The sequence below is a fragment of the Vipera berus genome (genome assembly GCF_964194415.1).
Source record: "Vipera berus genome assembly, chromosome: 14".
Taxonomy (NCBI): Eukaryota; Metazoa; Chordata; class Lepidosauria; order Squamata; family Viperidae; genus Vipera; species Vipera berus.
In genome coordinates, this window is record NC_138217.1 from 8,991,612 (window position 1) to 9,017,801 (window position 26,190).

Sequence of the window (26,190 nt, forward strand, 5' to 3'; positions counted from 1 at the left end):
GGGCGTTTCTCTGTCGATATCTCTTCAAATTGACTTTGGCTGTAATTCCTAATTCCTTGGCAGTTTGACAGAAGCCAATTATGGCAATGTCTCAGCACATCAAATAATTACTGCAATTCCTTAATCCACTTCTATTGTAGCCAAGATAAAAATTTCAGCAGCTAAATCCACTGCTACAATCGTGAGAAATATCGTCGCCTTCCGTCAAAGCATTGTATTTGGGCCCAGTGAAGACAATTTTTCCAGTTGAGATTATTTCTTTCTTAGGATCTTGGATGCTGATGGTTTTAACATTGAAATATCACATTCACCTAGGGGAGAAAAACTCACTTACCCTATACACCTTGTTCCCTTCCTGTGGAGCTAATTTAAATCTTAAACGTTGAATCAACCAGACCGCATAAACGTTTGAAGTGCACATGAAAAAATAGCTGCGAGTGATCCATTTGTGTGAAATAGCTACTCACGTTATTCTAGGAAAACAGCTTTTTTTTTAACTGAGGAACTTTGAGAAGGCACCCTTGTGCTCTTATTTTAAACACTTTGCCCTCCGTAGTGGGGATGCAGTGTTTTTTAAAAATATCCAGGATTGTGATAAAGATTTGGGATTTCTTAGAGTTGCTTGGGGCGATTGCCAAGAAGAAAAGAAGGCATTTCTCGCTGTGTTGCTTTTGCTTTGATTGTAAATAGGCAAAATAATCCCCTCACTGTAACTTTCTCTGAGACCATTTAGCTCTCGTGTTAGCTACACCTTAAAACGTTGTTTCACTATTCCTCTTCTTTTCTGATGTCATTGAGAAAGTCAAGACCATGTATTGGGTATGCACTTTATTGAACTCTTCAAAGGACTTACTTTCAAAATTAAATATATGTTATGGTTCATACCCGCCCACTAGGATTGTTCTGCTTGTAGTCTTATCAGCAGAGAGCAAATGATATATACGATGGGGATGAGGCAGGATGGGAGAAAAATTGTTTGGTATTGGTAGAAATTCCATGGCAAACAAAACAGATGTTTCCCTTCTGGAACAATATTTGAATTAATTTAGGCAGGATTGAAATCTTGTTTTTTTTTAAAAAAATCCTCTTTCTGCATATTTATTTATTGTGTGTATTCATACACAAACTGGATTTCTTCATTCTACATCAAAAAAATCGGTTGAATGACAGCAGATTGACCCCCCCCCAATAATAGTCGTCATCATCATCATCATCATCAAAGGCAATGTTACGATACAGCAGAAGCTTTCAATTCCATCAGAAAATAAATAGATTTCTCAATTACTTGACTGGTTTCCAACCGGTCAACGTATACTTATTTATTTATTTATTTATTTATTTATTTTATTCAAATGTCATGGTCAAAAAAAATTAGATGGTTTGTGAATTCTGCAAGGAAATTAGAAGGAAAAGAAAACCCCCAACATGGTTTTTGTCTTCAATTCCACTATTCTGCTTATATCCGTGGTGGCGAACCTATGGCACGTGTGCCACAGGTGGCATGCAGAGCCCTCTCTGTGGGCACGCACGCCGTCACCCCAGTGCTAGGCCTTCAGCTGCGTTTTATAAAATCTTTTTGCTTTACGCCTCTGCCGCCGTGTGCAAAAAAAAAAGTTCAACTTCTCGCAGGAAAAAAAAAGATCTCGCGAAGTTGGAATTGATTGAATTTTTTAGTCCCACCCTGTCTGCCATTATCACCGTAGCCATGCCCACCCAATGGGCCACACCCACCCAATGGGCCACGCCCACCCGGCACCCGACGATCCGTAAGTGGGCTTTGGGTTGCAGTTTGGGCACTCGGTCTCTCAAAGGTTCGCCATCACTGGCTTATATCCTCTGAGCTGCTCGTTGTGCCTCTATTTACGTAGCAAGGCTCCAGGATCACAGCGAGACCATTTCTTAAGTGGATTTTGCCCATTTTACCAGCTTCCTTGCCACGGTTGCTAAGTGAATCCCGGCAGGTGTTAAAAGTAGTAACGGTTGTTAAATGAATCTGGCTTCTCCCTTGACTTTGCTCATTGGATGGTCACCGTAAAAGGGGATCGCATGAGCCCGGGACACCGCAACCGTCATAAGTACATGTCAGTTGCCAAGCGCCTGAATTCTCATCACGTGAGCCCGGGGGAGGCTGCAACAGTTCTTAGTGTGAAAAAAGGCTCACAAGCCCCCTTTTTTCCAGCCCCGTTCGAATAAGTCACTCCATCGGACCCTTGTAAGTCGAGGACTGCCTGTAAGATCCCCGTCTTTTCCTGGTGTGGGCGACAGCAGGATTTGTCACCAGCTCTGCGTTGCCTTGCACTTTTTAAAAATAAATAAATACAAATACTCCCAAACCGTTGGATGAAGGCCTTCGCAGCTGTTACTGAAAGAGCTGGTGGGCTGGCTCCCTTTCCTTTCTGCCCAGCTAACTAGGCCACAAAATGCCGTTGCGTGCGCTGACAGCCCCAAAGTCCTGGCAGGCGACGAGGCACTTGCTTTCCCAAAGCAGGGCCATGGAGACGGGAGCTGGCGGCCGTCCATGCCCTTTGAAGCAGGGGCTGCAAACCGCAAACGCTCCTTTTGCATCAATGGCCCATTGAAAAGGGAGGGAAGTGGCCGGGAGGGGGAAATACTCAAGGAATTGTGTCCTCTGGGTAACCTGGCAGAAGGCAAGGGCTTCTCTGTAGAAAACGTGGTGTGTGTGTGTGTGTGTGTGTGTGTGTGTGTTAGCCAGCATCTGTCTCCTAGATGGATAGAGAGGGATAGACAGAGTAGGTCGGAAAGAGATAAGAGATGGATAGATAAGAAAATAAAGAGGGATAGATAGGTAAGGGATGCCTAGAGAGAGGCTAGATAGATGTGGATAGATAGAGTAGCTGAGAAAGAATGATGGATAGATAAGATAGTGGATGGATAGAGGGAGCGAGTAAGAAAGAGACGGATAGATAGTAGATGGATAGATTGGGTAAGAAAGTGATGGATAGATAGAGTAGATAAGAGATGGATAGATGGAGTAGGTAAGAAAAGAGATGGATAGATTAGATAGATGAGTAGGTAAGAAAGAGATGGATAGATAGATGGAATAAGTAAGAAAAGATGGATGGATAGACAGATACTATGGATAGATAGATGGATAAAGGAGGTTAAAAAAGAGATTACTTTTTTGTACCCTGCCTTTATTATTTGTATGAACCCGACGGCAAATATATCTAGCACTCCTCCTATTTTCTCAACAACAACCCTGTGAGGTGGGTTTGGTTGAGAGAGAAGAACTGGCCCCAAATCATCCAGATGATTGTCGTGCCTATGGTGGGACTGGAACTCACCGTCTCCTGCTGATTGGCCCAAAGTCACCCAGCCGGCTTTCACTCCTAAGGTGGGACTAGAACTCACCGTCTCCTGCTGATTGGCCCAAAGTCACCCAGCTGGCTTTCATGCCTAAGGCGGAACTCATCGTCTCTTGCTGATTGGCCCAAAGTCACCCAGCCGGCTTTCATGCCTAAGGCGGGACTAGAACTCACCATCTCCTGCTGATTGGCCCAAAGTCACCCAGCCGGCTTTCACTCCTAAGGTAGGACTAGAACTCACCGTCTCCTGCTGATTGGCCCAAAGTCACCCAGCTGGCTTTCATGCCTAAGGCGGAACTCACTGTCTCTTGCTGATTGGCCCAAAGTCACCCAGCCGGCTTTAATGCCTAAGTCGGGACTAGAACTCACCGTCTCCTGCTGATTGGCTCAAACTCACCCGGTTGGGTTTTATGCCTAAAGTGAGACTAGAATTCCCAATCTCCTGCCTTCTAGCCCAATACGCCTTAACCACTAGACCAAACTTTACAAACAGTCCTCACATTCACAAACTTTGCAGCCCCGTCCAGCAAAGAGAGCTTGGAAGTCAAATCATCAGCGCGGTTGTGGTTTCACTTTAGCCGCTGCTTCGCTCGACAACCCAGTTGCCAGTCACAATTGTGGTTGCTAATTGAAGGACTCCCTATATAAACTCCATACGGCAAATAAACAAAAACAAACCAGCCACCCACCCACCTAGCCATAAGATAAGCGAATGCAGGATGAGGTCAGTCACGCGTGAGAGCTGTTGGCACCCGTTCGTGGCAGCTTCACAGCAACGCTACGGGTAAATAACACGTTTCCCAAAGATTGATTTTGCAGCCGATGGAAGCTTTGACAAAAGATGCAGAGACGATCCGATAACGTCTATTTCGGTCCCACACGTCTCCCTAACCGCAATTTACTGAAGAAGCCCAGTTGTTGGTGTTTTCACACACGGCAGGCCGCATCATAACTTGGGAGGCGTTGGTGTGCATTGGCTGAATTTAAAAAAAAACAAAACCTTGGTTGAGCGACACCTGCAGACGATGGGGTGGGGTGGAGCAGACTGCTACCCTCCAAGCCGGGATGGGACAACAGTTCCCAGAAGCCACAGCTACAAGTTTGGCCTTTAGAAGAGCATCAACTTTGACGGGAAGAGGTGGCGAGAAAACCACGAGAACAGAATGGAGATTCTCAATCGCCCAAGTTACCTTGTGTTTGTTTGTTTTTCAAAAGGCAATTGGTCTTCCTTGGGGTTCCCCCCCCTTTCAAAAGGTTTTTTTTCCCCCTTTTGAAAAGGTTTCACTTCTCATCCAGGAAGAAGTTAGAACGGAAGAAGCTTCTTGGATGAGAAGCAAACGGTTGTCAAAGGGGGAAAAAAATCTAGCTGCCTTTTGAAAAAAATTATGTCCCACCTTTGGGACATAAAAGCACCAGGCTGCGTCCAGCCGCATCTCCTTTTGCAACGGAGACCGTAGGGATTAGGTAACTGCGGGCACCAGCCTGCCCAGGTGCATTGCTTGGCGCTTCTCTCTGGTGAAGGAGGAGGAGAAGAGGAGAAGAGGAGAAGAAAAGGAAAGAAAGAAAGAAAGAAGAGGAAGGAAGGAAGGAAAAGACAGGGAAAGAGAAAAAGGGAGGGAAGGAAGGAAAAGACACGAAGGAAGTGAGAAAGAGAAAGAAGAGATGGAGGAAAGAGAAAGAAGAAGGAAAAGACGGAAAGAGAAATGGAAGGAAGAAAGGAAAAGACACAAAGGAAGTGAGAAAGAGAAAGAAGAGGAAGGAAAAGATGGAAAGAGAAAAAGGGAAGGAAGGAAGGAAAAGACAGAAAGGAAGTGAGGAAGAGAAAGAAGAGATGGAGGAAAGAGAAAGAAGAGGAAGGAAAAGACGGAACGAAAAATGGAAGGAAGGAAAAGACATGAAGGAAGTGAGAAAGAAGAGATGGAGGAAAGAGAAAGAAGAGGAAGGAAAAGACGGAAAGAGAAAAAGGGAAAGAAGGAAGGAAAAGACAAAGGAAGTGAGAAAGAGAAAGGAGAGATGGAGGAAAGAGAAAGAAGAGGAAGGAAAAGACGGAAAGAAAAATGGAAGGAAGGAAAAGACAAACGAAGTGAGAAAGAGAAAGAAGAGGAAGGAAAAGACGGAAAGAGAAAAATGGAGGGAAGGAAGGGAAAAGACACGAAGGAAGTGAGAAAGAGAAAGGAGAGATGGAGGAAAGAGAAAGAAGAGGAAGGAAAAGACGGAAAGAGAAAAAGGGAGGGAAGGAAGGAAAAGACACGAAGGAAGTGAGAAAGAAGAGATGGAGGAAAGAAAGAAAAGAAAGAGAAGAAGAAAAACCACTGCAGAGCAAAGCCCTGGACTTTAGCATCATCCTGACTCCTAGGAGGTGAGCAGCATTTGGCAGGGCGATGGAGGGGGGGCGGGGAGAACGTAAGAGGCCCCTCACCCATTCTGCCAGGACCCCCTTCCCCTCCTCTCCCCCTCCCAGCAGAGTGCCCTTTGCCCCCTTCCCCATCTCCCCCCCCTCCCCACACACCCCCCGTGCTCCCCTCCCCTTAAAAGACGGGGCAGAAAAAGTAAAAAAAAAAAAAAGGCGTCCGCAAGGCCGTCCGCCCGTCCGTCCGGCTCAGGGACTATTTCTTCCTCGGAGGACCCCTCCGCCTCCCCCTTCGCTTCTCGCGGGAAGGCTGGGCGGAGGGATCTTCTCCCGGCACGGGGGCTGAAGCCTTGGGAAGAAAAAAAAAAAAGGGGGAGGGGGAGCGAGGAGAGAGCGAGAGCGAGCGAGAGCCCTGCGCCTGCGCAGTGCCGTCTTCGGCGGAGAGCGGCTTTTCCTCACCCCCCCCCCCCACACGCACACACCCCTCCCTGCCGGGCGCGCGTGAGGGGCAGCGAAGCGGCGGCGGTTCCCGGGATATTTCCCCCCCTTTCCTCACCCCCAAACCCGGTCTCTCGGCCCAGGAAGCAGCCCTTTCTGCCCCCTTTCCCGCTTCTCAGCCCCGGGGGGCGCCCAGGGCTGCCCCGTCGCCCACCGCCATGGCTCAAATCCTCCCCATAAGGTTCCAGGAGCATTTTCAGGTGAGGAGGGGGCGGGTTGGGGGGGTGGGGGTGGGGGTGAGAAAGAAATAGAGGGGGGGGGGCTTCCTCTTTTCTTTGCCTGAAAACTCCCCTCCTTTGCGGGCGGGGGGGCATGAAGAAAGGGGAAAGTTGGAGGGGGGGGCTGCGGCCTAGTAGGGGAGAGACCCCTCCCCCTCCCCCCGAGGGGATGATCCCCTCTTTTTGCAAAAGGGGGGGGTCGGTCTCTTGCGGGGGGGTGGTGATGCAAAGGAAGGGGAAGCACCCCCCCCTTCTCGGTTTGGAGGAGAGGCATTCCTCCTTGGGAAGGGGGGGCACCCCTTTTGGGGGGGGTCTCCCCCCCTCTGCGGCCTTTTTTCTTTTTGCATTGCTTCAAGATGGGGGGGGAGCAGAGAGGGAGAGGGGTGGGAGGGGTAAATTCTTTTATATCCATGCACCACCCCCCCCCCTCTTTTACCCATAGGCAAAGGGGGGGGGAAGGAAGAAGAGAAGGACTTGGGGGTGCTTTTTTTAAAAAAAATAAATAAATTATGGCTTCTGCTGGGTGGGGGGGGCAAGCTGGGGGAAGGGGGAGAAAGTCTGCTGCCGCCCTGAAGGTGAGGAGTTGATGGGTGGGGGTGGTGGGGGGTTTGAAATTCCTTTATAGTTTGGATTGCAGAGATTTGTGCAGAGTCACTGGATGACTGGATCCCTCCCTTCCCCCTCCTCCTCCTCCTCCTCCTCCCCTTTTTTGGGTGTGGAGGGGGGGGAGGAGAGCAGCTCTGGCCTGCATTACTACACCACCAAGAATGAAGGCGGGGGGGGGGGGGGGACAGTGATGTAGAAGAGACAGGAGCTGGGGTTCAGCCTGCTTGCCTCCATCAGTGTCCTTCTGTTTTTTTTTGGATTTGCAAAGTTGGGGGGGGTGTGCAGCAGCTTTAGCTCCTGGACTTTTGACTTCCCCCCCCCACCCCAAACCAGCAAGACCGGCTACTGTCCAACTCAGTTACATTCCCCCCCCCATTGGTGTTCCTCTCTTTTTTTCTTTTTTTTTTGCAGGGCATCGTCCCATGCTGGGGCAATAATAATAATAATAATAATAATAATAATAATAATAATAATAATAATAATAATAATAATAATAATAATAATAATAATAATAATAATAATAATTTTATTTATATACCGCCCTTCTCCCGAAGGACTCAGGGCGGTGAACAGGGCAGATATATAAAAATACAAAAATACAAAAGTTAAAAAAGAATTAAACATGTGCCCAGCTAAAAACAATAAATACATATAATAAAATGAGAATAAAAAACCCAAACCATCTCCATAGCAGAGGAGAGGGCAGATTATAAAGACCCCCTTTTCCCCTTAAGTGGGGGAGGGTCTCCCTTATATTAAAGAGCTGGTTTGTCGGAAAGCGGTTGACAGAGGAAAGGGGGGGGGAAACAAACAAAAACAAAATAGAATTTGTGGCAGGAGTTTAAAAGAATTTGCTAAATGAATGAGGGACCGGAAGTGGATTTCCCAATTGCTTTCAGTCTGTTGCCCCTGCCTTGGCCACTGAGTCCATCCATTTCCAACTCCCCCCCCTCCCGTGTTATTGTGTCATGTTTAGGACATATTTTTTTCCTGCTGGACCCTGGCGAGTTTTATTTCAGCAGCTTTAAGGCGTTCCGTAAAGAGATGTAGCATCAGCAGATTGGGGGGGGGGTTGTCCAGGCACAGGGAGGGGGCCTGGGGACTGCTCTGGTTGAGAAGCAGCATATTTTAAACCTTTCAACGGGAAAAACCACGTAAGGCGTGATGCAGGATCCCAAACTGCTTTTCCCTCCCGAGTCTAAAAGAGACTGATTTGGAAATAGGTCCTACGGGAGATTCACAAAACGTAGGCTTCCCCTTGCAGCCCTAATTCATTTTTATTATCTGTCTCGCAAATGTCTAGGGCGCCTAATTTACACACACACACGGGTGATTCCGGGTGCCCTACAAAATGTAAAGTTTTGAATTTCAGCCGGCTTGAAAGCAGAAACCAATAATAATTCTAGGAATGTTGCTGTGATTTGGGTTTCTTTTCAGTCTAAAATTCTAGTTGATTATGGGGCATATCAGTCTTTGGGGATGAAAGCACAAACTCAAAGTAATTTAAAAAAAGAAGAAGAAAGAAACGCGATAAGTTTAATTAGATTTTATCTCATATATATTTTTTGGAATGTTTGGGTTCTGCGTCATTTGCTCCATCTCTCTTCCTTAACATTTCCGGCTATGGCACTTCCAGTTTCTTTTCCCTAAAATCTGTTTGTGATTTGCCTCCGATAATGCAGGGAGGATGGACCCCAGATTTATCTCAATAAGAGATTTGAGCTTGGTTCTCCTTATTCTTAATTTGTTAAGGATGTACAGAATGATGTCTTTTAAGAGTTGTGATCTGGATCAATTCAGCTAGGGCAGATGGGCATTTATATACTGTATAAAATAATTGCCATGCTGTTGTTGCCCTATTGTGGGTTTTTTTTCCGGGGTGTGTGTGTGTGTGCCACGTTAACTACCGCTCTGTGATCCCTATTTTGCCCTGCCTGCAAAAGATTTTCTGCCATCTCTTGCAATTTCTTTGCTGTTTTACTTGGTCACGGTAGAACAGTAGCCAAACTGTCAGTCAATCTGGATTAAAAAAAAACAGCTTAGTTCCTCCAGCAACTGAATATTCCAGAGCATCACTTATTTTTTATGGGGGGAGAACCAAAGTAAGGAGTGCTCATTTATTTATACGGATTTAAAATGATCAAAATTAGTTCTGATTTAATTCAGGGGATGTGACCTGAACGTTAAATCAGAAAAGGCTCTGGGAGGAAGACTAAGTAGTGAAAAAAGGGATTTTTTATTATTATTATTATTATTATTATTATTATTATTATTATTATTATTATTATTATTTATTATTATTATTATTTCTTCAGTTTTCTGAAATGTTCTAGGTAGGGAAACTAAACCCTTAACATTCTCTGAAAAATGAGATCCTGTCAATTTTAAAAAGTTTCTGACCCGTAAATATTTTGTTTGCTCGGAGCCTATAAATGACCATTTGCCTATGCACTAATGCTTGACTTATGACCACAGTTGAACCCAAAATTGCCGTTGCATAGCAAGACAGTGAAGTGAGTTGTGCCCCATTTTAGGACCTTTCTGGCCACAGCTATTAAGTGAATCGCTGCAGTTTTTAAGGTGGTTAAGGAAATCGGAAGGTCGTAAAAGGGGATCACCCGTCATAAATACGAGTCACTTGCCAAGCGGGCTGAAATTTGATCACGTGACTCACGGGGATGATGCCGCAACGGTCTGGGAGTTGAAGTCCACAAGTCTTAAAGGGGCCAAATTTGAGGACCCAAACAGTCTCGACTTATTGGGGCTCAATATCTGTTGAGTTGCTACTCGGAAGTGGTTCTATTTAGGTATTGCAGCCAGCTAGAATTCTTTGGGATTTTGTTTATATTATCTATATTAGGAGCTGAAGGCAGCATACAAAGGGCTTCCTGTTCCCTTTTTTTCTCTCTTTATAGCCACTGGATTGAAAAGGAATGACTAGGGGCAAAATGAGTTTCTGAATCTGATGGTGAACTAGAGGCCAGTCCAAACCCCCCCCCCCGCGTTACTCCAGTGACTTCCTCTACCTGCCGTTGTAACTTTGAAGGGTCACTGAATGAGCTGTTTTTGCATGTTCGAGGATTTCCTGTAATTGAGAACCTCGAAATTACCTAGAGGTGATAGCAGACAATTCCAAGGATCTGTTTTAAGAGTCAGCCTTGCTTGGCAGCTGGACGTTCAAGATTATGTTGTGCTTGGAATCTATGCCGTGTCTTCGGTAGAAAGGAATCTAGAATTCTTTTTAGATGGTGTCATTTTCCTATTGGGTTTTTTTTTAAAATGCAATTTTAACAGCGTGATAGTGACGTCTGAGAACAGTTCCCGGTCCTAGTGAACGAGCTTGTCGCTGTGAGAAATAAACACTGTTGTAGCTGAATATCACAGAAACTATAGTTAAGAACTCCTGGTTGGCTTGACGTTCCATAATGCAGTCTAATTTTTTATTTTATATTTTTGGCTTTTTCCTCTCAGCAATTGACAGCTACTTACAGATAGATTACTAGGCACAGTTATTAAGCAGCCTCCACGAAACATACATAAACCTCTTTAATATTAAGAGAGCAAAATGAACGTACAGTTTTTGGAAAGCCGGCCTCTCGTTTTTCTCCCCCCTGTAAGATATTAGATAGTTCCCTTCTGCACTTTACTGCATTCCAGTCCTGTACAAATCTTTTAGTGACTAATTTGGCACTTTTCAAACACAACATGTCCCTTCGTTTGTCCTCTATATGCATTTTGGTAAATCATTGGGTATTTACCCTTCTAAGCGAAGGGTACCTGATTAGGACTTGAATAGGAGGCTGTAGACTAGACTGGGACATTGAAAGACATTCATACAAGTCACTGGCAAGTCACTGCCAAGAAAGAGCCAGTTGGTTTAGTGGTTAGGGCACCAAGCTAGAAAAGAGACCATGATTTCAAATCCCACCTTAGCCAGCTGGATGACTTTGAGCCAATCACCAGGAGATGGTGAATTCTAGTCCCGCTTTAGGCATGAAAGCCAGCTGGGTGACTTTGGGCCAATCAGCAGGAGACGGTGAATTCTAGTCCCACTTTAGGCATGAAAGCCAGCTGGGTGACTTTGGGCCAATCACCAGGAGATGGTGAATTCTAGTCCCACTTTAGGCATGAAAGCCAGCTGGGTGACTTTGGTCCAATCACCAGGAGACGGTGAGTTCTAGTCACATCTTAGGCATGAAAGCCAGCTGGGTGACTTTGGGCCAGTCACCAGGAGACTCTGAATTCTAGTCCCACTTTAGGCATGAAAGCAGGCTTAGCTTTGGGCCATTCGCTTTGTCTTAACCAAACCCACTTCACAGGGTGGTTGTTGTGGGGAAAAGAAGAGGAGGAAAGCACGTTGGATATGTCCGCCACCTTGAGTTAGTTGTAAAAATAAAGGGTATTTGAATAAATAAATAATAAAAATACCACGGACGTGCCCAAGTAGCTTCCAAGAACTCAGCTTGAAGGAGCCAAGCTTTTTCTTTCTGGTATATCCGCAGACACTGAACATTGAAGTAACTGGAGAAAGAATGAGCTCCTGAAGAACTTCTGCAACGCATTCTTTCTTAATTCGTTACCTCCCTGGAACATCTGCACTTCACTCTCCGGATTTCCCATGTTAGCTTTTTTTTCCCCTCCCTGTTTGGAATTCTAGGCGACGACATCACATTTGGTGGAGTCCCAGTTTGAAATTCCCGTCCATTAGAACTCAGAGGCTTGTTGTCTTCTTCTCCACCCTCCAAAAACGAGGTCAAGAAATGACTGGACAGAGAAAGCCTTCTAACTAAATGGCTCTTGTTGTTGTTGTTGTTTCTCCCCCCCCCCCCAGCTCCAAAATCTTGGAATTAATCCAGCCAACATTGGGTTCAGCACACTAACGATGGAGTCGGACAAATTCATCTGCATCCGAGAAAAAGTTGGGGAGCAATCCCAGGTGGTGATTGTGGACTTGAGCGATCCGACCACCCCCATTCGGCGTCCCATCTCTGCGGAAAGTGCCATTATGAACCCGGCTTCCAAAGTCATCGCTCTGAAAGGTACGTCGGCCGACCGGTTTTCTCCTGTTAGTTTTTGTATTGCTATTTAAATTATATATATATCACCGCGTTATTTCTTCCCCTTTCGGGGAGTTTTGTACCGGCGGTCCTTGACTTACGACTCAGTTGAGCCCTGACCGTTCTCTTGCTAAGCGAGACATTGGTTAAGAGAGGGTGGGGCCATTTTACAACCTTTCTTGCCACAGTTGTTGAGTGGATCGCCGCAGCTGTTAAGTTAGTAACACGGTTGTTAAGTGAATCCGGCTTCCCCGTTGGCTTTCCTGGCTAGCGGGTCGTAAAAGGGGACCTCCCCGGGACGCCGCCACTGTCATAAATACGAGTCAGTTGCCAAGCGCCTGAATTTTGATCACATGGCCATTGGGGATGCTGCAACGGTCGTAAGTGTGAAACATGATCATAAGTCACTTTTTCCAGTGCCGTTGTAACTTTGAGCGGTCACTAAACGAACTGGATGTAAGCCAAGGACCACCTGTACAAACTCCAAAAAAAGGGGGGGGGAAGAAAAATAAGAACAGAACAACACTAAAGAAGACATTTTTTTAAAAAAGCGCATAGGGGAAAAACACAGATAAAAGGCTATTTTTTTTTAAAATGAAAGTCAGCCTGTTAATTGTTGACAGTAAATTGAGAGACTTGAAAACGGCAGTCATGGAATTGAATTGTGAGGAAGGGATTGGGGGCAGTCTGCTCAAAATCCCCAAAGGGAATGATTAAAAATTAACCCGAAGATTAGGAAACGGATATTCCAGGCCACCGGGAATTTCAGAGGCTACCATTTCCAAGTTTCCAGAAAGTTTTCCTGCCTCCAGAACCACTTCTGTGGGTTAGTTTTTGCCTCAGCAGCAGTGATGACTTTTAGTTGGTTCGGAATGACGAATTTAACATTTGGTTAACATTAAAAATGTCCCTCTGCAAGTAGGCACGCAAACTCTTTTAGATATAAAATAATTTCACTGCCAACTGACTCTGTACTTTTTTTCCTGCATTCTTGTCTTAATACAGACGGTGAGTTCATTTTACAATGGCAAACCTTTATGTTTTTAACAGTATGGAATGGTCTAATCTCATAAAAAGTACTGAAATCTGGAAGAGAGGAAGAAAAAAAAAAAGAGCAATTGGGCATCTCCGTGGCGGAATTAATTGGGATCTAGATGCGACGGCTCGAATTTGGGGGGGGAAAATTGTTACCTTCCTTTGAGATATACCGCTTCCCAACTTGCTGGTTATAACTGTACCAAGGGATGGCTTTGTGCACATCCATCCCATCGTCGTACAGTTAATGAATAGCAAGGAATTGAGTCACAAATATTTTTATGAGAGACCTTTGCTAGCATGGTGTCTTGTGTGCTAGTCATCTACTTGATTCTAAATGTGGTTTTTGGTTCCCAGGAATTCGTGGCAAAAATCGCAGGGGTCCACGATTTTATAGATAACCAATTATATTGGAAATTTATGAGCCTGAGCTATGTAGTAGGCGTGGGCAACCGTTCAATTTGCAAGCTTGCTAAAAATGGCCTGGAAGTATAGATGAAAACACAGCAAAAGGGGAATAGCCCTACTTAAAAAAAAGTAATCAAAGACTCAGCATTCATAATGCTTCAGCTCCAATTATCGTGGCCCCCTGCGAATCGGTCCATTGACCAGGAAAGCTAATACTTATTGAAAACCTGAAACACAGCTCAAATTAACACAGGGGTCTTCAAACGTGGCCCTTTTATGACTTGTGGACTTCAACTCCCAGAATTCCTGAGCCGGCGTGCCCAGCTGAGGCATTCTGGGAGTTGAAGTCCACAAGTCATAAAAAGGGCCATGTCTTTGAAGACCCCTGAACTAACATATTAGTCTGTAGGTAGACAGAAGTTAACTAAGTGGACAAATATACGATCACTCAAAGCCGGAAACCATGGCAACTTTGAAGACTTTTGGGCTTCAACTCCCAGAATTCCTCAGCCGGCATGAGTTTTTAGGCTGACTGAGGAATTCTGGGAGTTGAAGTCCACATGTCTTAAAATCGCCAAGTTTGGAGACCCCCCCTGACTTAGAGTACCATTAGATCCTCTTGGGGTTTGTTTGTTTTTTTCGCCCCCTCTTTTCTTAAATACGTGAAGCCCTGGGAATTCCGGTAGCCACGGAATTGTAGTCGGTCCCAAACCATTAAAGGCCGAGAGACCCACGGATCAAGGTCTGTTCTAAGCTAATGAACTGCAGGCGTTCTGGGCCGATAGAGACTGTGGTGAACCCACATCAGATGTCTTGGCTTGAAGCTTGTTTTTCCGTGTACAAGCAACGAAGGTAATAACGCCAGCCTTTCAGAAATGTAACGGCTTCTCTGAACGGTGGCTAAGAGTGTGGTTGTGTGCATACCGATTGCATGTGGCATTTCCCAGCGATTGGGCGCATTCTCGTCCTCGTATTTATGTCCCCTACGTTGTGCCGTAACCCCAACAAGCACTTTCTGTTTGCACCGTCTCATAAAAAGCGCCTCCGTGTTAAACGAAAGGGGGAAATGCAAGCACTTCATTTCCATACACTCAGCATGGGAATGCAGAAACCACACTTTTTGTGCTCTTTGTCGCACAGATGTAAAGCTTTTCTTGCCCCCCACCCCACCCCCTTGGATGTGACGCACCTATTCAGGCTGGTCTACGTTTGTGTTGGTGTTTCTTTTTTTTTTTTTTAGTTCACCTGAATAGAGAACAGATGCCTGCCTCCCCAAGATAAGCAATGTCATTCAGTTGTGGCACTTTGCAGCTTTAGATTAATCCTTGTTAGAGGCTAGACTTTATTGTGGTTAAGCTTGATGCAGTGGCCACCTGCAGCATAATCGGCTGGAAGGAACCTTGCCGAAAGGCTGGATAAAAATGTCTCGCTTTGCTGACCCTTAAATTCTGTGGGCCCACTCTGGTCCTTAACGTAATCAAATCTTAGCGCTCCCGTGCTGGTGGGGAACCTCTCTGTCGCTACCCTAAAAGTTGAACAGGTGACTGGTAGAAATACAGTCACTTCTTTTTCAGTGTAGCCTCTGCCTGCTGTTTATTCCCCAGTACCAATATCCATCTCTCTCTCTCTCTCTCTCTCTCTCTCTCTCTCTCTCTCTCTCTCTCTCCTCTCTCTCTCTCCAATACCTGTGTGTGTGTGTGTGTGTGTGTGTGTGTCTATCTATCTCTATCTCTGTTCTATCTATCTATCTATCTATCTATCTATCTATCTATCTATCTATCTATCTATCTATCTATCTATCTATCTATCATTTTATCTATGTAATCTATCATCCATCCCTATCTATCTATCTCTATTTCTATCTCTGTCTATTATATCTATCTATCTATCTATCTATCTATCTATCTATCTATCTATCTATCTATCTATCTATCTATCTATCTATCTATCTATCTATCTATCACCCCATCCATCATCATCATTCTCCTGTCTATCATCTGTCTGTCTGTCTATTCATCCATCCATCCATCCATCCATCCATCCATCCATCCATCCATCCATCCATCCAATTTATATAGCCACCCAATTCATTTTGTAATTTTTGTGGAGCCAAAATATTTAAAAAGCAACTGTTAAAAAGGGTGTGAAGGGTTTCCCCCCCCAACTGATCATCAAGGTGGAGTTTTCCTCTTAAAATCTTTTCTCCTGAATAAAGCCTTCTAAGCTACTTTTGGACTTGCAGCTGCTTCTATTATTTTTTTCTCTTAAGAAAGCCCAGTTAATTTTTAGAATAGGCCATTTTTTTTTCCATCCGGGTCTGGTTTACTTGCTGCCTCTTGTAAATAACCCAGGGCAGAAGTGGAGAGGAATTGAAATTCACTCCTAACTGCTTCGTTTATGGGTTAAGGCCGTGGGGAATAGCTTTTCACGAGGCCTTTTTTCTTTCTCATCTGCAAGTGTTTTCCCCTGATCCCTGGCTCTTCCCTGCTTCTTTCTCTGGCTGTCCCAGTCCTTCCATTGCTTTGCAGTCGTAACTGAGAGAAGACCAACAGAGGCAGAGAGAGCTTATAGATTGGAGAATTTTTCGTAGGGAAGTGACATTTTACCGCAAAGCTGTTTCACTTAGAAGTAAGCGGTCGTGCAACACCGGCCACAGTCTGAATCAAAACATCATTGGTGAAGTTCGTCCTTGAAGTAGGCAGACAAAATAGGGTATTTTATAACCTGATGGCTAATTAAAACAGTTTTGAGATGATTGATGAATGTTGCTTAATAAGTGCATTCCATTTGGGGTGCGGGTGGGCTACACCTAGAGAGAAATGGAGGAAAAAACCGAGGTGAAAAGAGGCATTTTAACGTTATTGGAAGAAATGTATTTTAAGCTGCTGATACATTACCCAAACATTTTCCCCCCCCTTAGTGTTCATTCCTCATAAGGCGTTGCAAAAAGGGCACAGTTGGTTACTTAAAGAGGCTTATTGTCTTTAAGGTAAAGGTAAAGGTTCCCCCGCACATGCGTGCTAGTCGTTTCCGACTCTAGGGGCCGGTGCTCATCTCCGTTTCAAAGCCGAAGAGCCAGCGCTTGTCCGAGGACGTCTCCGTGGTCATGTGGCCGGCATGACTAGATCCAAAGGCGCATGGAACGCTGTTACCTTCCCACCGTAGCGGTCCCTATTTTTCTACTTGCATTTTTACGTGCTTTCGAACTGCTAGGTTGGCAGAAGCTGGGACGAGTAACAGGCGCTCACTCTGCTACGCGGCACTCGGGATTTGACCTGCCAAACTGCCAATCTTCTGATCGACAAGCTCAGCATCCTAACCCACTGAGACACCGCGTCCCTTACTTATTGTTTTTAGATTATAGAATTATAGGATAACAGAGTTGGATGGGACCGTGGAGGTCTTCCAGCCCAACCGTTGCTCAAGCAGGAGAACCTATAGCTTTCTGGACAAATGGCTGACCAATCTCTTCTTAAAAGCCTCCAGTGATGGAGCACCCACAACTTCTGGAGGCAAGTCGTTCCACTGATTGATTAGGAAGTTTCTCCTTAATTCTAAATTGGATTTCTCTTTGATAATCTGTCATCTGTTACTCCTTGTCCTATGGAGAATAGGTTGCCCTCCCCTTCCCATTGACAGTCCCTCAAAGATTAGATTGGATATTGGAAATACTGGATGATGGTTTATATATTCCTCTTAACCAGCTATCCTCGACTTTCCCTTTTTTTTGAGCTCTGAATATGTCTGCTTCAGGATCAGTATTTAAGCCTTCGGCTCCATACGCAGTGGGGTGAATCTTTAGTCCACTCATGTAGATGATCGTGGGGTTGAAGTATTTTCCCAGTAGATAAGGAGTTGGTCATCCAAATTCATGCTTTGAATCGTGAGCGCTGCTCATTGAGTGGCTTGAGAGGGTAAGATGAACGGGTTCCTTTCAAGCTGCACTGAGACAGCTTCCAAGCTTGTTTTAAGCTGCTGTCCGCAGTGAGTGACTTTCTTTTTCTTAGTATTTCATTTTTCCGGCATCTGTTGCCAAGAGCTGTGGAGCAGTCTTAACCCTCTTTAGATGGTACAAAGAGGTCAGAGATGCGGGAGAATTAAATCTGGGTGGAATATTTGGGAGATCTGTGATTATTATTATTTTTTAATTTTATTTTGTCTTCCTGTCTTGTTGCCAACCAGCGGGGAAAACCCTCCAGATCTTTAACATAGAGATGAAAAGCAAAATGAAAGCGCACACGATGGCCGAAGAAGTGATTTTCTGGAAGTGGATCTCGGTCAACACGGTGGCTTTAGTGACCGAGACGGCAGTCTATCACTGGAGCATGGAAGGAGATTCTTTGCCGCAAAAGATGTTTGACCGACACGCCAGTCTTGCGGGCTGCCAAATCATCAACTACAGGACAGATGAGAATCAAAAATGGTTACTCTTAATTGGCATCTCGGCTCAGGTAGGGACACCTCTGGAATTTTGTTTTATTTACCAGATTTTTATCCCACCTGTCTTACTTTATAAGTAACTTGGGGGCGGGAGGGTTGAACATACACGATAAGCCTTCCTCCCTGTGAGGTGGGTTCGGCTGGGCAGAGAGAGAGAGAGAATGAGAGACAATGAGAGAGGGGGGGGACTGGCCCAAAGTCACCTTGTTAGTTTTCATGCATAAGGCAGGACTAGAATTCACCATCTCCGAGTGATTGACTCAAAATCACCCAGCTGGTTTTCATGGCTAAAGGTGGAACTAGAATTCACTCTCTCCTGGTGATTGTCCCAAAGTCATCTAGCCACCTTTCATGGCTAAACTGGAACTAGAACTTGCCGTCTCCTGGTGATTAGCCCAAATTCGCCCAGCTGGCTTTCCTACCTAAAGCATCACTAGAATTCACAGTCACCCGGATAGTTTTCACGCCTAAAGCCAATACTAGAAATTAGCCACTTGGTTAAGATGCCTTAGCCACTCGCTGATTGCTTTAATAATACGTGAATAATTGAAGCATCTTCACTGAACAAAACAAAAGAATTCGTTTTTTGAATCACTGAAGCCAGGGTCAGGGCCGTATTGCTTGAACAGATTTGAGAATCGTGTGGCTCATAGGACAGGGATCTCTTGTGGCGGGAAGGGTGTAGGATGCATTGATGGGTCTTGCAGCCCTTTGTTGTGATGTGTTTTGGCTTTGTTCTAGCAAAACCGCGTGGTGGGCGCCATGCAGCTCTATTCCGTGGACCGCAAAGTCTCCCAGCCCATTGAGGGGCATGCGGCAGCCTTTGCCGAATTCAAAGTCGAAGGAAACGCCAAACCTTCCACCCTGTTCTGCTTTGCGGTCCGCAGCCCCGCAGGAGGCAAGGTAACTAAACGGGTCTTTGCGTAAACTTTAGCGCACACACCCTGGCCAAGTTGCTGTTCAGCTTTCCCCCTTTTTGAGTGAAACGGCGGATTGTCCTTTTATGGTTTCTTTTCAGCTTCACATCATCGAAGTGGGCCAGCCCGCCGCAGGAAACCAGCCCTTTGTCAAAAAAGCGGTCGATGTCTTTTTCCCCCCTGAGGCTCAGACAGACTTCCCGGTTGCCATGCAGGTAAATGAGAGGGGAAGCAGATTTGAAATCCTCTCCAGCCCTTTATAACCCCCCCTCCCCCGGGCAGGTATTTAACAGCTGACCAGCATATGTAATGCAAGATGTAATGATGGGAATGATTCAGCAAGGTCTGTGTCTCTTGAAGAGCCTTTGTATAAAGAGAAGGCCCTGCTGATGTGTTCTTTCCCTTCCATTTCCTGCTGTAATTGTGGTTTGTTGGATCCTGCTGCATGTACAGTATATTGTATATTGTTCCTGGTGTATTGTTTCTGGTGTACCTGGTGTATGATATTGTAGATCAGGGGTCTTCAAACATGGCCCTTTGATGTCTTGTTGACTTCAACTACCAGAATTCTTCAGCCTGAAGTTGAAGTCCACAAGTCATCAAAGGGCCACGTTTGAAGACCCCTGTTGTAGATAGTGTAAGAAAAACCACACTTTAATACAAGCCACTGCTTACTGCGTTTACTCCTGGGTTATCTCAGCACAAGAAGACTGTGCACGCTCTGACAACAGGCAGCTGCTCGACGTACAACAGCTCATTTAGTGACCCCTCAAAGTTGCCATGGCAATGAAAAAAAGTGGCTTATGACAGTTGATCACAGTTAACGACCTTTGCAGCATCCCCATGGTCACCTTATTGATGATAGTTACACTGTCCCAGGACCTTCTCAGCCGGCTTCCAGCAATTAAGGTGAATGTGGGAAGCCAGATTCACTTAACAATCTGGTCGTACGTCAAGGACTACGTGTATTCCAGGTTTCAAATGTTCTATTCATAAAAAGACTGCCAACCATATATTTAACAAACCACCCAGAAGCGCAAGGAAGACGAAAGAAAATTATTGACACTGGATTAAAATGTACAACACACGAAATCTATATATTTGCTTGGGATGTAATGTTGCTGGGATCCTCTGCTAAAGAAAAAGTGAAAATTTTGGTTATTGAATTTAAGACATTTGGAAATTAATAGAAAACAAGAATGTTATCCTGTATTATTAACTAGTTGATGTAAGAGGATGAGAAATGGAATATATTTAAATAGATAAGATGTGTATTCTGAATATTAGATTTTTGTGATGAATTGCAATAAAAGGGAATTGTGGTCTTTTAAAACTTGGAAATTATAAATGTTAAATGTTAAACTTAAATATTAATGGGAAACTAAAAATTGGGAAAAACTAATTAGGACATTGATTGTCTATAAAGATTGGATGTTAAAATAACCAGGATATGTATAAACTAAAAATTATTGATAAATGGAAGACAGTTACTTTTATTTAAATTGATACAATAAGAATTGTACTAGTTTAAGCATGATACAGTAAATACTAAGGGGAAAAGAGAGGAAATACTTAATGTAGTAGTTTGAGACTTGTACTAAAGATATTTGTATGTAATTGAATTATCAATCAACTCAGCCACCACTAGAAAATCAATAAAACTTTAAAAAAATATTTAGGGCTTAAGGCGCAGTCTTTCTGGACAGAGATAATAGCGTCCTCTTCTCCCGTCATTTAACAGATTGGGACAAAGCACGGTGTGATCTATCTGATCACCAAATACGGCTACATACACATGTACGATTTGGAATCCGGGGTCTGCATCTACATGAACCGAATCAGCGCTGAAACGATATTTGTGACATCGCCTCACGAACCGACCTCTGGAATTATTGGGGTGAATAAAAAGGGACAGGTAAGACGGTTGCTGGAAGGCTAGAAACGTAGGGGTCTCCCTTGCAAGGAGGTCCATCTAGCGCAGGGGTGTCAAACTTGTCATGTGACATGTTGCGACGTATCACGACTTTTCCCCCATTGCCGGAGCTGGAGTGGGCGCGGGCCAGCAGTTTGACACCCCTGATCTAGTGGTATCCAGAAGAAGGGCCTTCTTCGTGGTGGCAGAACATCATCCCTGCGGAGATAAGATTGGCACAAAACCCTGAAGGCCTGGTTTTGCCAACTGACCTGGGGACTCCAGAGTGGGATGAGCTCATTAATGGCTCCTTTGATTGTTGTCAGAACGGAGTGGTTGCGCGTTATTGCCTTTTTACTGTTTTTGTATTGAGCTTTTATCCTTGTAAGCTGCCTGGAGTCACTGAGAGCAAGTTGGGCAGCCAAATAATTTTTCATAAATGATAGAGAGAGAGAGAGAGAGAGAGAGAGAGAGAGAGAGAGCGAGAGAGAGCAAAAAGAGAGAGAGAGAGATAGCAGAGAGAGAGATAGAGAGCAGAAAGAAAGAGATAGCAGAGAGAGAGACAGAGACAGAGTAGGTGGATAGGTAGGTAGATAGGTAGATTAGACACAGAGAGAGAAAGATGGTGTAAGATCTCCTGCCTTGAGTAGGGGGCTGGACTAGAAGACCTCCAAGGTCTCTTTCAGCCCTATGATTCTATCACCCAAGGCATAGGATTCCCTAGCCTGGCAAACCAAAAATGGCAAACCAATATATGATTGCAATGCCTGGTTGTTGTTTTTTGTTTTTTGAAGGTGCTATAATTCTGGATAGTTTCTCATTATCTTGGCTGTAGTTGTCACGTTTCATCACCTGCTCTCTCTTGATAGGTCCTTTCTGTTTGCGTGGAAGAAGACAATATTGTAAACTATGCCACCAACGTCCTTCAGAATCCTGATTTGGGTCTGCGGATGGCTATCCGAAGCAACTTAGCCGGAGCAGAAGAACTCTTTGCCAGAAAATTTAATACTCTTTTTACGCAGGGAAACTACGCGGATGCTGCTAAGGTGGCCGCCTCCGCACCTAAGGTAAATAATTTTTGAAGTTATCTACGTCTTCCAAACATTTATCTATACTTCAGGGGTCTTCAAACTTGGCCCTTTTATGACTTGTGGACTTCCACCCTAGGCTGAGGAATTCTGGGAGTTGAAGTCCACAAGTCTTAAAAAGGCCAAGTTTGAAGACCCCCCTGATCTACTTAATTCCTGCGAGTTGATTGACTTAATTCCACTCTCTTGTTGCTTTTGGCATTCAAAAATGGGTTGATGGATTGCTCTTGGTTTCCTCCCTTGGAACAATCCATAAACCACATTAACCACCCGACTTCAACCTTAGGGCATCTTGCGCACCAGCGACACCATCCGGAAGTTTCAGAGCGTCCCAGCTCAAGCTGGACAAGCTTCGCCCTTACTACAGTACTTCGGGATCCTCCTTGACCAAGGACAGCTCAACAAATTTGAATCTCTGGAGCTCTGCCGTCCCGTCCTTCAGCAAGGCCGCAAGCAGCTGCTTGAAAAATGGCTGAAGGAAGACAAGGTGAGCCAGCACCGTTGGTTAGTGTGGTTCTGCTATCCATAAAGCCACAATCAAGGATGCATCACTAGGCCTAACCATGACATGTGGTGAAGTTCTCCAGTCGGCCAGTTGGAGAGATTCATGCTTCTCTCACTTCAGATGTAATAATAATAAAGTTGCAAGGGACCTTGGAGGTCTTCTAGTCCAAACCCCTGCTCAGGCAGCAAACCCTAGTCCATTTCAGACAAATGGCTGTCCAGTCTTGTCTTAAAAACTTCCAGTTTTTGGGAACATTCACAGCTTCTGGAGGCAGGTTGTTCCACTGGTTAATTGTTCTAACAGGAAATTTCCTTAGTTCTAGGTTGCTTCTCTCTTTGTTTAGTTTCCATCCGTTGCTTCTTGTTCTGCCTTTGGGTGCTGTGGAGAATAGCTTGACTTCTTTGTGGCAACCTCTTGGATATTGGAACCCTGCTATCATGTCACCCTTAGTCCTTCTCTTCATTAGACTAGACCAAGGGTAGGCAACCTTGGCTCTTTTGTGACCCGTGGACTTCAACTCCCAGAATTCCTGAGCCAGCCAATCTGAGGGGAAAGGGAGAGGTTTCCATTCTTAGCCATGCTGGCTCAGGAATTCTGGGAGTTGAAGTCCACCAGTCATAAAAGAGCCAAGGTTTCCTACCCCTGGACTAGACATACCCAAGTCCAGCAACCGTTCCTTATATGTTTTAGCCTCCAGGCCCCTGACCATCTTTGTTGCTCTCTACTTCATCTTAGAGTGAGTGGAGACTGGCTTCAAACTAGCAGTTCTTCAAGAAGTGGGCAGGAACGGGACAAAATCTAAATTAGATTGCAAACCATTGAGATTGAATCTCAGCTGATTTAACGAAATATCCTAAATTTTTCCCTATCCATTGAATCTTCTTGATACACGTAAAATGCAGCTGTGAAAGCAGAATGGCTTCACCCAAAGCTTTGGATATGTCAGACCCAGAGCACATGGAATTACTTCTGAATAATTCTTATATTGTTCTTAACTTACAGACAGAATCTTTGCCAGGCTAAAGCAATCATCCGCCATAACTATAGATAAATTCTGTGAACTTGCTCTCTTCCTGCCCACCAGACATTCCAAGCTCTGCTGTCTCCTTGCCCTCTGGGAGAGAAACCATCCATTCTGTGCCTGACTACATCCCACAACACTCTCTTTCTGTGTGTGTGTCCTGTTTTAAATGAAGTTGGCACAGTTTTCCAGCTAACGATAGCCGTAGCACTTAGACATATATACCGCCTCACAGTGCTTTTGCAGCCCTCTCTAAGCGGTTTAGAGTCAGCACATTGCCCCCACAAACAACCTGGGTCCTCATTTTACCGACCTCGGAAGGATGGAAGGCTGAGTCAACCTTGAGCCGGTCAGGATCGAACTCCTGATAGCGGGCAGAATCATCCTGCAGTACTGCATTCTAACCACTGCACTGTCACGGCTCGTGATAGCTGGCATCCTTTCCTTGAGCATCAAGAGTTGCCCACTGAAATGCAAGCACCCCTCTCTTGCCGACGGCAACAGTTGCGGTCGTTTGTTCACGGCCGGAGTGTGAAAGGATGGTCCGATGTCAGTAACTTGGAAATGCCGCTTTGCGTTGGCCTGGTGTGTCGAGCCGGCCTGCCGTTTTTAACCCTTGGATGGGCGCTGATTTCTGAAATCTTCCTGTTTCAGCTGGAGTGCTCAGAAGAGCTGGGAGATTTGGTGAAAGCTGCGGATCCAACCCTCGCCCTGAGTGTTTACCTCCGTGCGAACGTCCCAAACAAAGTCATCCAGTGTTTTGCAGAAACGAGCCAGTTCCAGAAAATCGTTCTTTATGCCAAAAAGGTAAAATTATCTTTCTTTTTTTTATCTCTTCCTATCTGAAAGTGCCAGCTTGTGCAATGAGCTCACCTTGCAAGTCAACACATTTTTTAAAAAATTTTTTTTTGAAAAAAAATCTTTCCTGAGATAAGACAAAAGTCTCAGAACATTCTGGTATGTTAGAAGCAGGAGGTGTAACCGTCTCAACTTGCCGAGTTTCTGTTTGGGCTGCAGGCTCAGACGTGACTTCTGGAAAGTTATTTTGACATATAGGGAGCGCAGGGGAGCAAAGATTTCGGCTGCTAAGCAAAGCAGTTGAGTGAGTTTTGCCTCGGTTTGCATCCTTTTCTTTCCCCTGTTTGAATCACTGCGTTGTTCAGTTACTAAGCTTCCCCATTACTTAAGTTTGTCAGAAAGTCACAAAAGGGGATCACACGATTCCAGCACGGTGCGTATGACCCAGTCGCCAAGCATTTGAATTTTGATCCCATGACCGTGGGGACGCTGCAACGATCATAAGTATGAGAAACGCTCATAAGTCACCTTTTGCAGGGCCGTGGTTCCTTTGAACGGTCGCTAAATGAATGGTTGTAAACCGAGGACTCCCTGTACATAGGAAAGTGCCCAATAACCCAGTAACTGAAGCCACACAGTTCACTAACCCGTAAATCGTGATTTAGAGACCACAGCAGTTTTGGCCTGCACATTATAATAAACTAGACAAGCCAGATTATGGTTTTAATGCAAGAGTTTTCAATTTTTTTTCATTAAGTGTCAAATCTCAGCCCCCAACCCTTCAGCCAGTGGAATCCTTCATGAAGTTTTGGATTGTTCATTAATCCCCAAGCATCTATTATATAAAAATAATTTAAAACCGCAACTTTTAACTAACAGTTGAGAACAATAAAATCATCTGATCAGCATTTGTGACCTTCCTAGCTATCTTCCAAACATTGAAATCAGGGGTAGAAACTGAATTTGCTTAATGGCTGCATGATTAGCAACTGAACAGCAGTGACAAACATTGGTTGTAAAGCTGTTACAACCTTACAGTTAACCACCTTAGCAATGGAAATTTTGGGCCCTATTGCGGTCAATTATCTGTAAGGCGTCCTTGCATTTCTCTCTTGTGGACGTCTTCGGTCACTGTTGGTCCAAAGCAACTAACCTGATCTCTTCTTTTAAAGGTTGGCTACACCCCTGATTGGATTTTCTTATTGAGAAGTGTAATGAGAGTCAATCCAGATCAAGGACTTCAGTTTGCTCAAATGTTGGTTCAGGACGAAGAGCCTTTGGCCAACATCAACCAGGTAAAGAGTGCTTCCAGACTCTGGTGGTTCTAGAACAGGGGTTTTCAAGCTTGGCAACTTTAAGCCTGGTGGACTTCAGCTCCCAGAATTCCTCAAGGCAGCTGGGGAATTCTGGGAGTTGAAGTCCACCAGTCTTAAAGTTGCCTAGTTTGAAGAGCCCTGCTCTAGAAGATAATTTGAAATCTGATACGGTGTCATCAGAGACCTGTTGAATTTACTTCGACTTGGTGTATCTCGTCTCTGAAGCAAACAAACGTGGAGTCTTCTCTAATTCTTGTTATGAACAGATAGATATTTGGTGGAAAGTGCAGCGAAGTAATAAAGATGCCTGCACTTTCATAGGAGCATCTGATCTCAGAGGTCTTAACTGAAAGGAATGAGAATTGTTTCATCAGATTTCCTTCCGACTATGGAAGCTGGGCCATTTCCAGGGTGCCAAAGAGGAAAGTGACCTTTTTAAATTGTAACCTTTTGTGGTGTGGTGGTTGACACAACGCAGCGATAGGCATTATGTGGTTAGAAGGCAGTTGTTAGCTGCGAAGCCGTGTCCGACCCATCGCGACCCTATGGACAACGTTCCTCCAGGCCTTCCTGTCCTCTACCATCCCCTGGAGTCCATTTAGGTTCACGCCTCCTGCTTCAGTGACTCCATCCAGCCACCTCATTCTCCGTCGTCCCCTTCTTCTATTGCCCTCAACCTTTCCCAGCATTAGGCT

General features: G+C 44.9%; 1 protein-coding gene across 1 annotated transcript in view; it reads left to right on the forward strand.

Moving 5' to 3' along the window:
• The first annotated feature begins 4,032 nt into the window (after nt 1-4,032).
• CLTCL1 (clathrin heavy chain like 1) overlaps nt 4,033-26,190 on the forward strand; it is a 49,161-nt gene continuing 27,003 nt past the window's right edge. The window contains exons 1-10 of the mRNA XM_081339267.1: nt 4,033-5,685; nt 11,830-12,037; nt 17,681-17,949; nt 18,680-18,841; nt 18,957-19,070; nt 20,597-20,770; nt 21,637-21,834; nt 22,142-22,342; nt 24,036-24,188; nt 25,352-25,474. Coding sequence (XP_081195393.1) covers nt 11,881-12,037; nt 17,681-17,949; nt 18,680-18,841; nt 18,957-19,070; nt 20,597-20,770; nt 21,637-21,834; nt 22,142-22,342; nt 24,036-24,188; nt 25,352-25,474 — 1,551 coding nt within the window. The 5' untranslated portion in view covers nt 4,033-5,685; nt 11,830-11,880. The remainder of the gene's footprint in view (nt 5,686-11,829; nt 12,038-17,680; nt 17,950-18,679; nt 18,842-18,956; nt 19,071-20,596; nt 20,771-21,636; nt 21,835-22,141; nt 22,343-24,035; nt 24,189-25,351; nt 25,475-26,190) is intronic.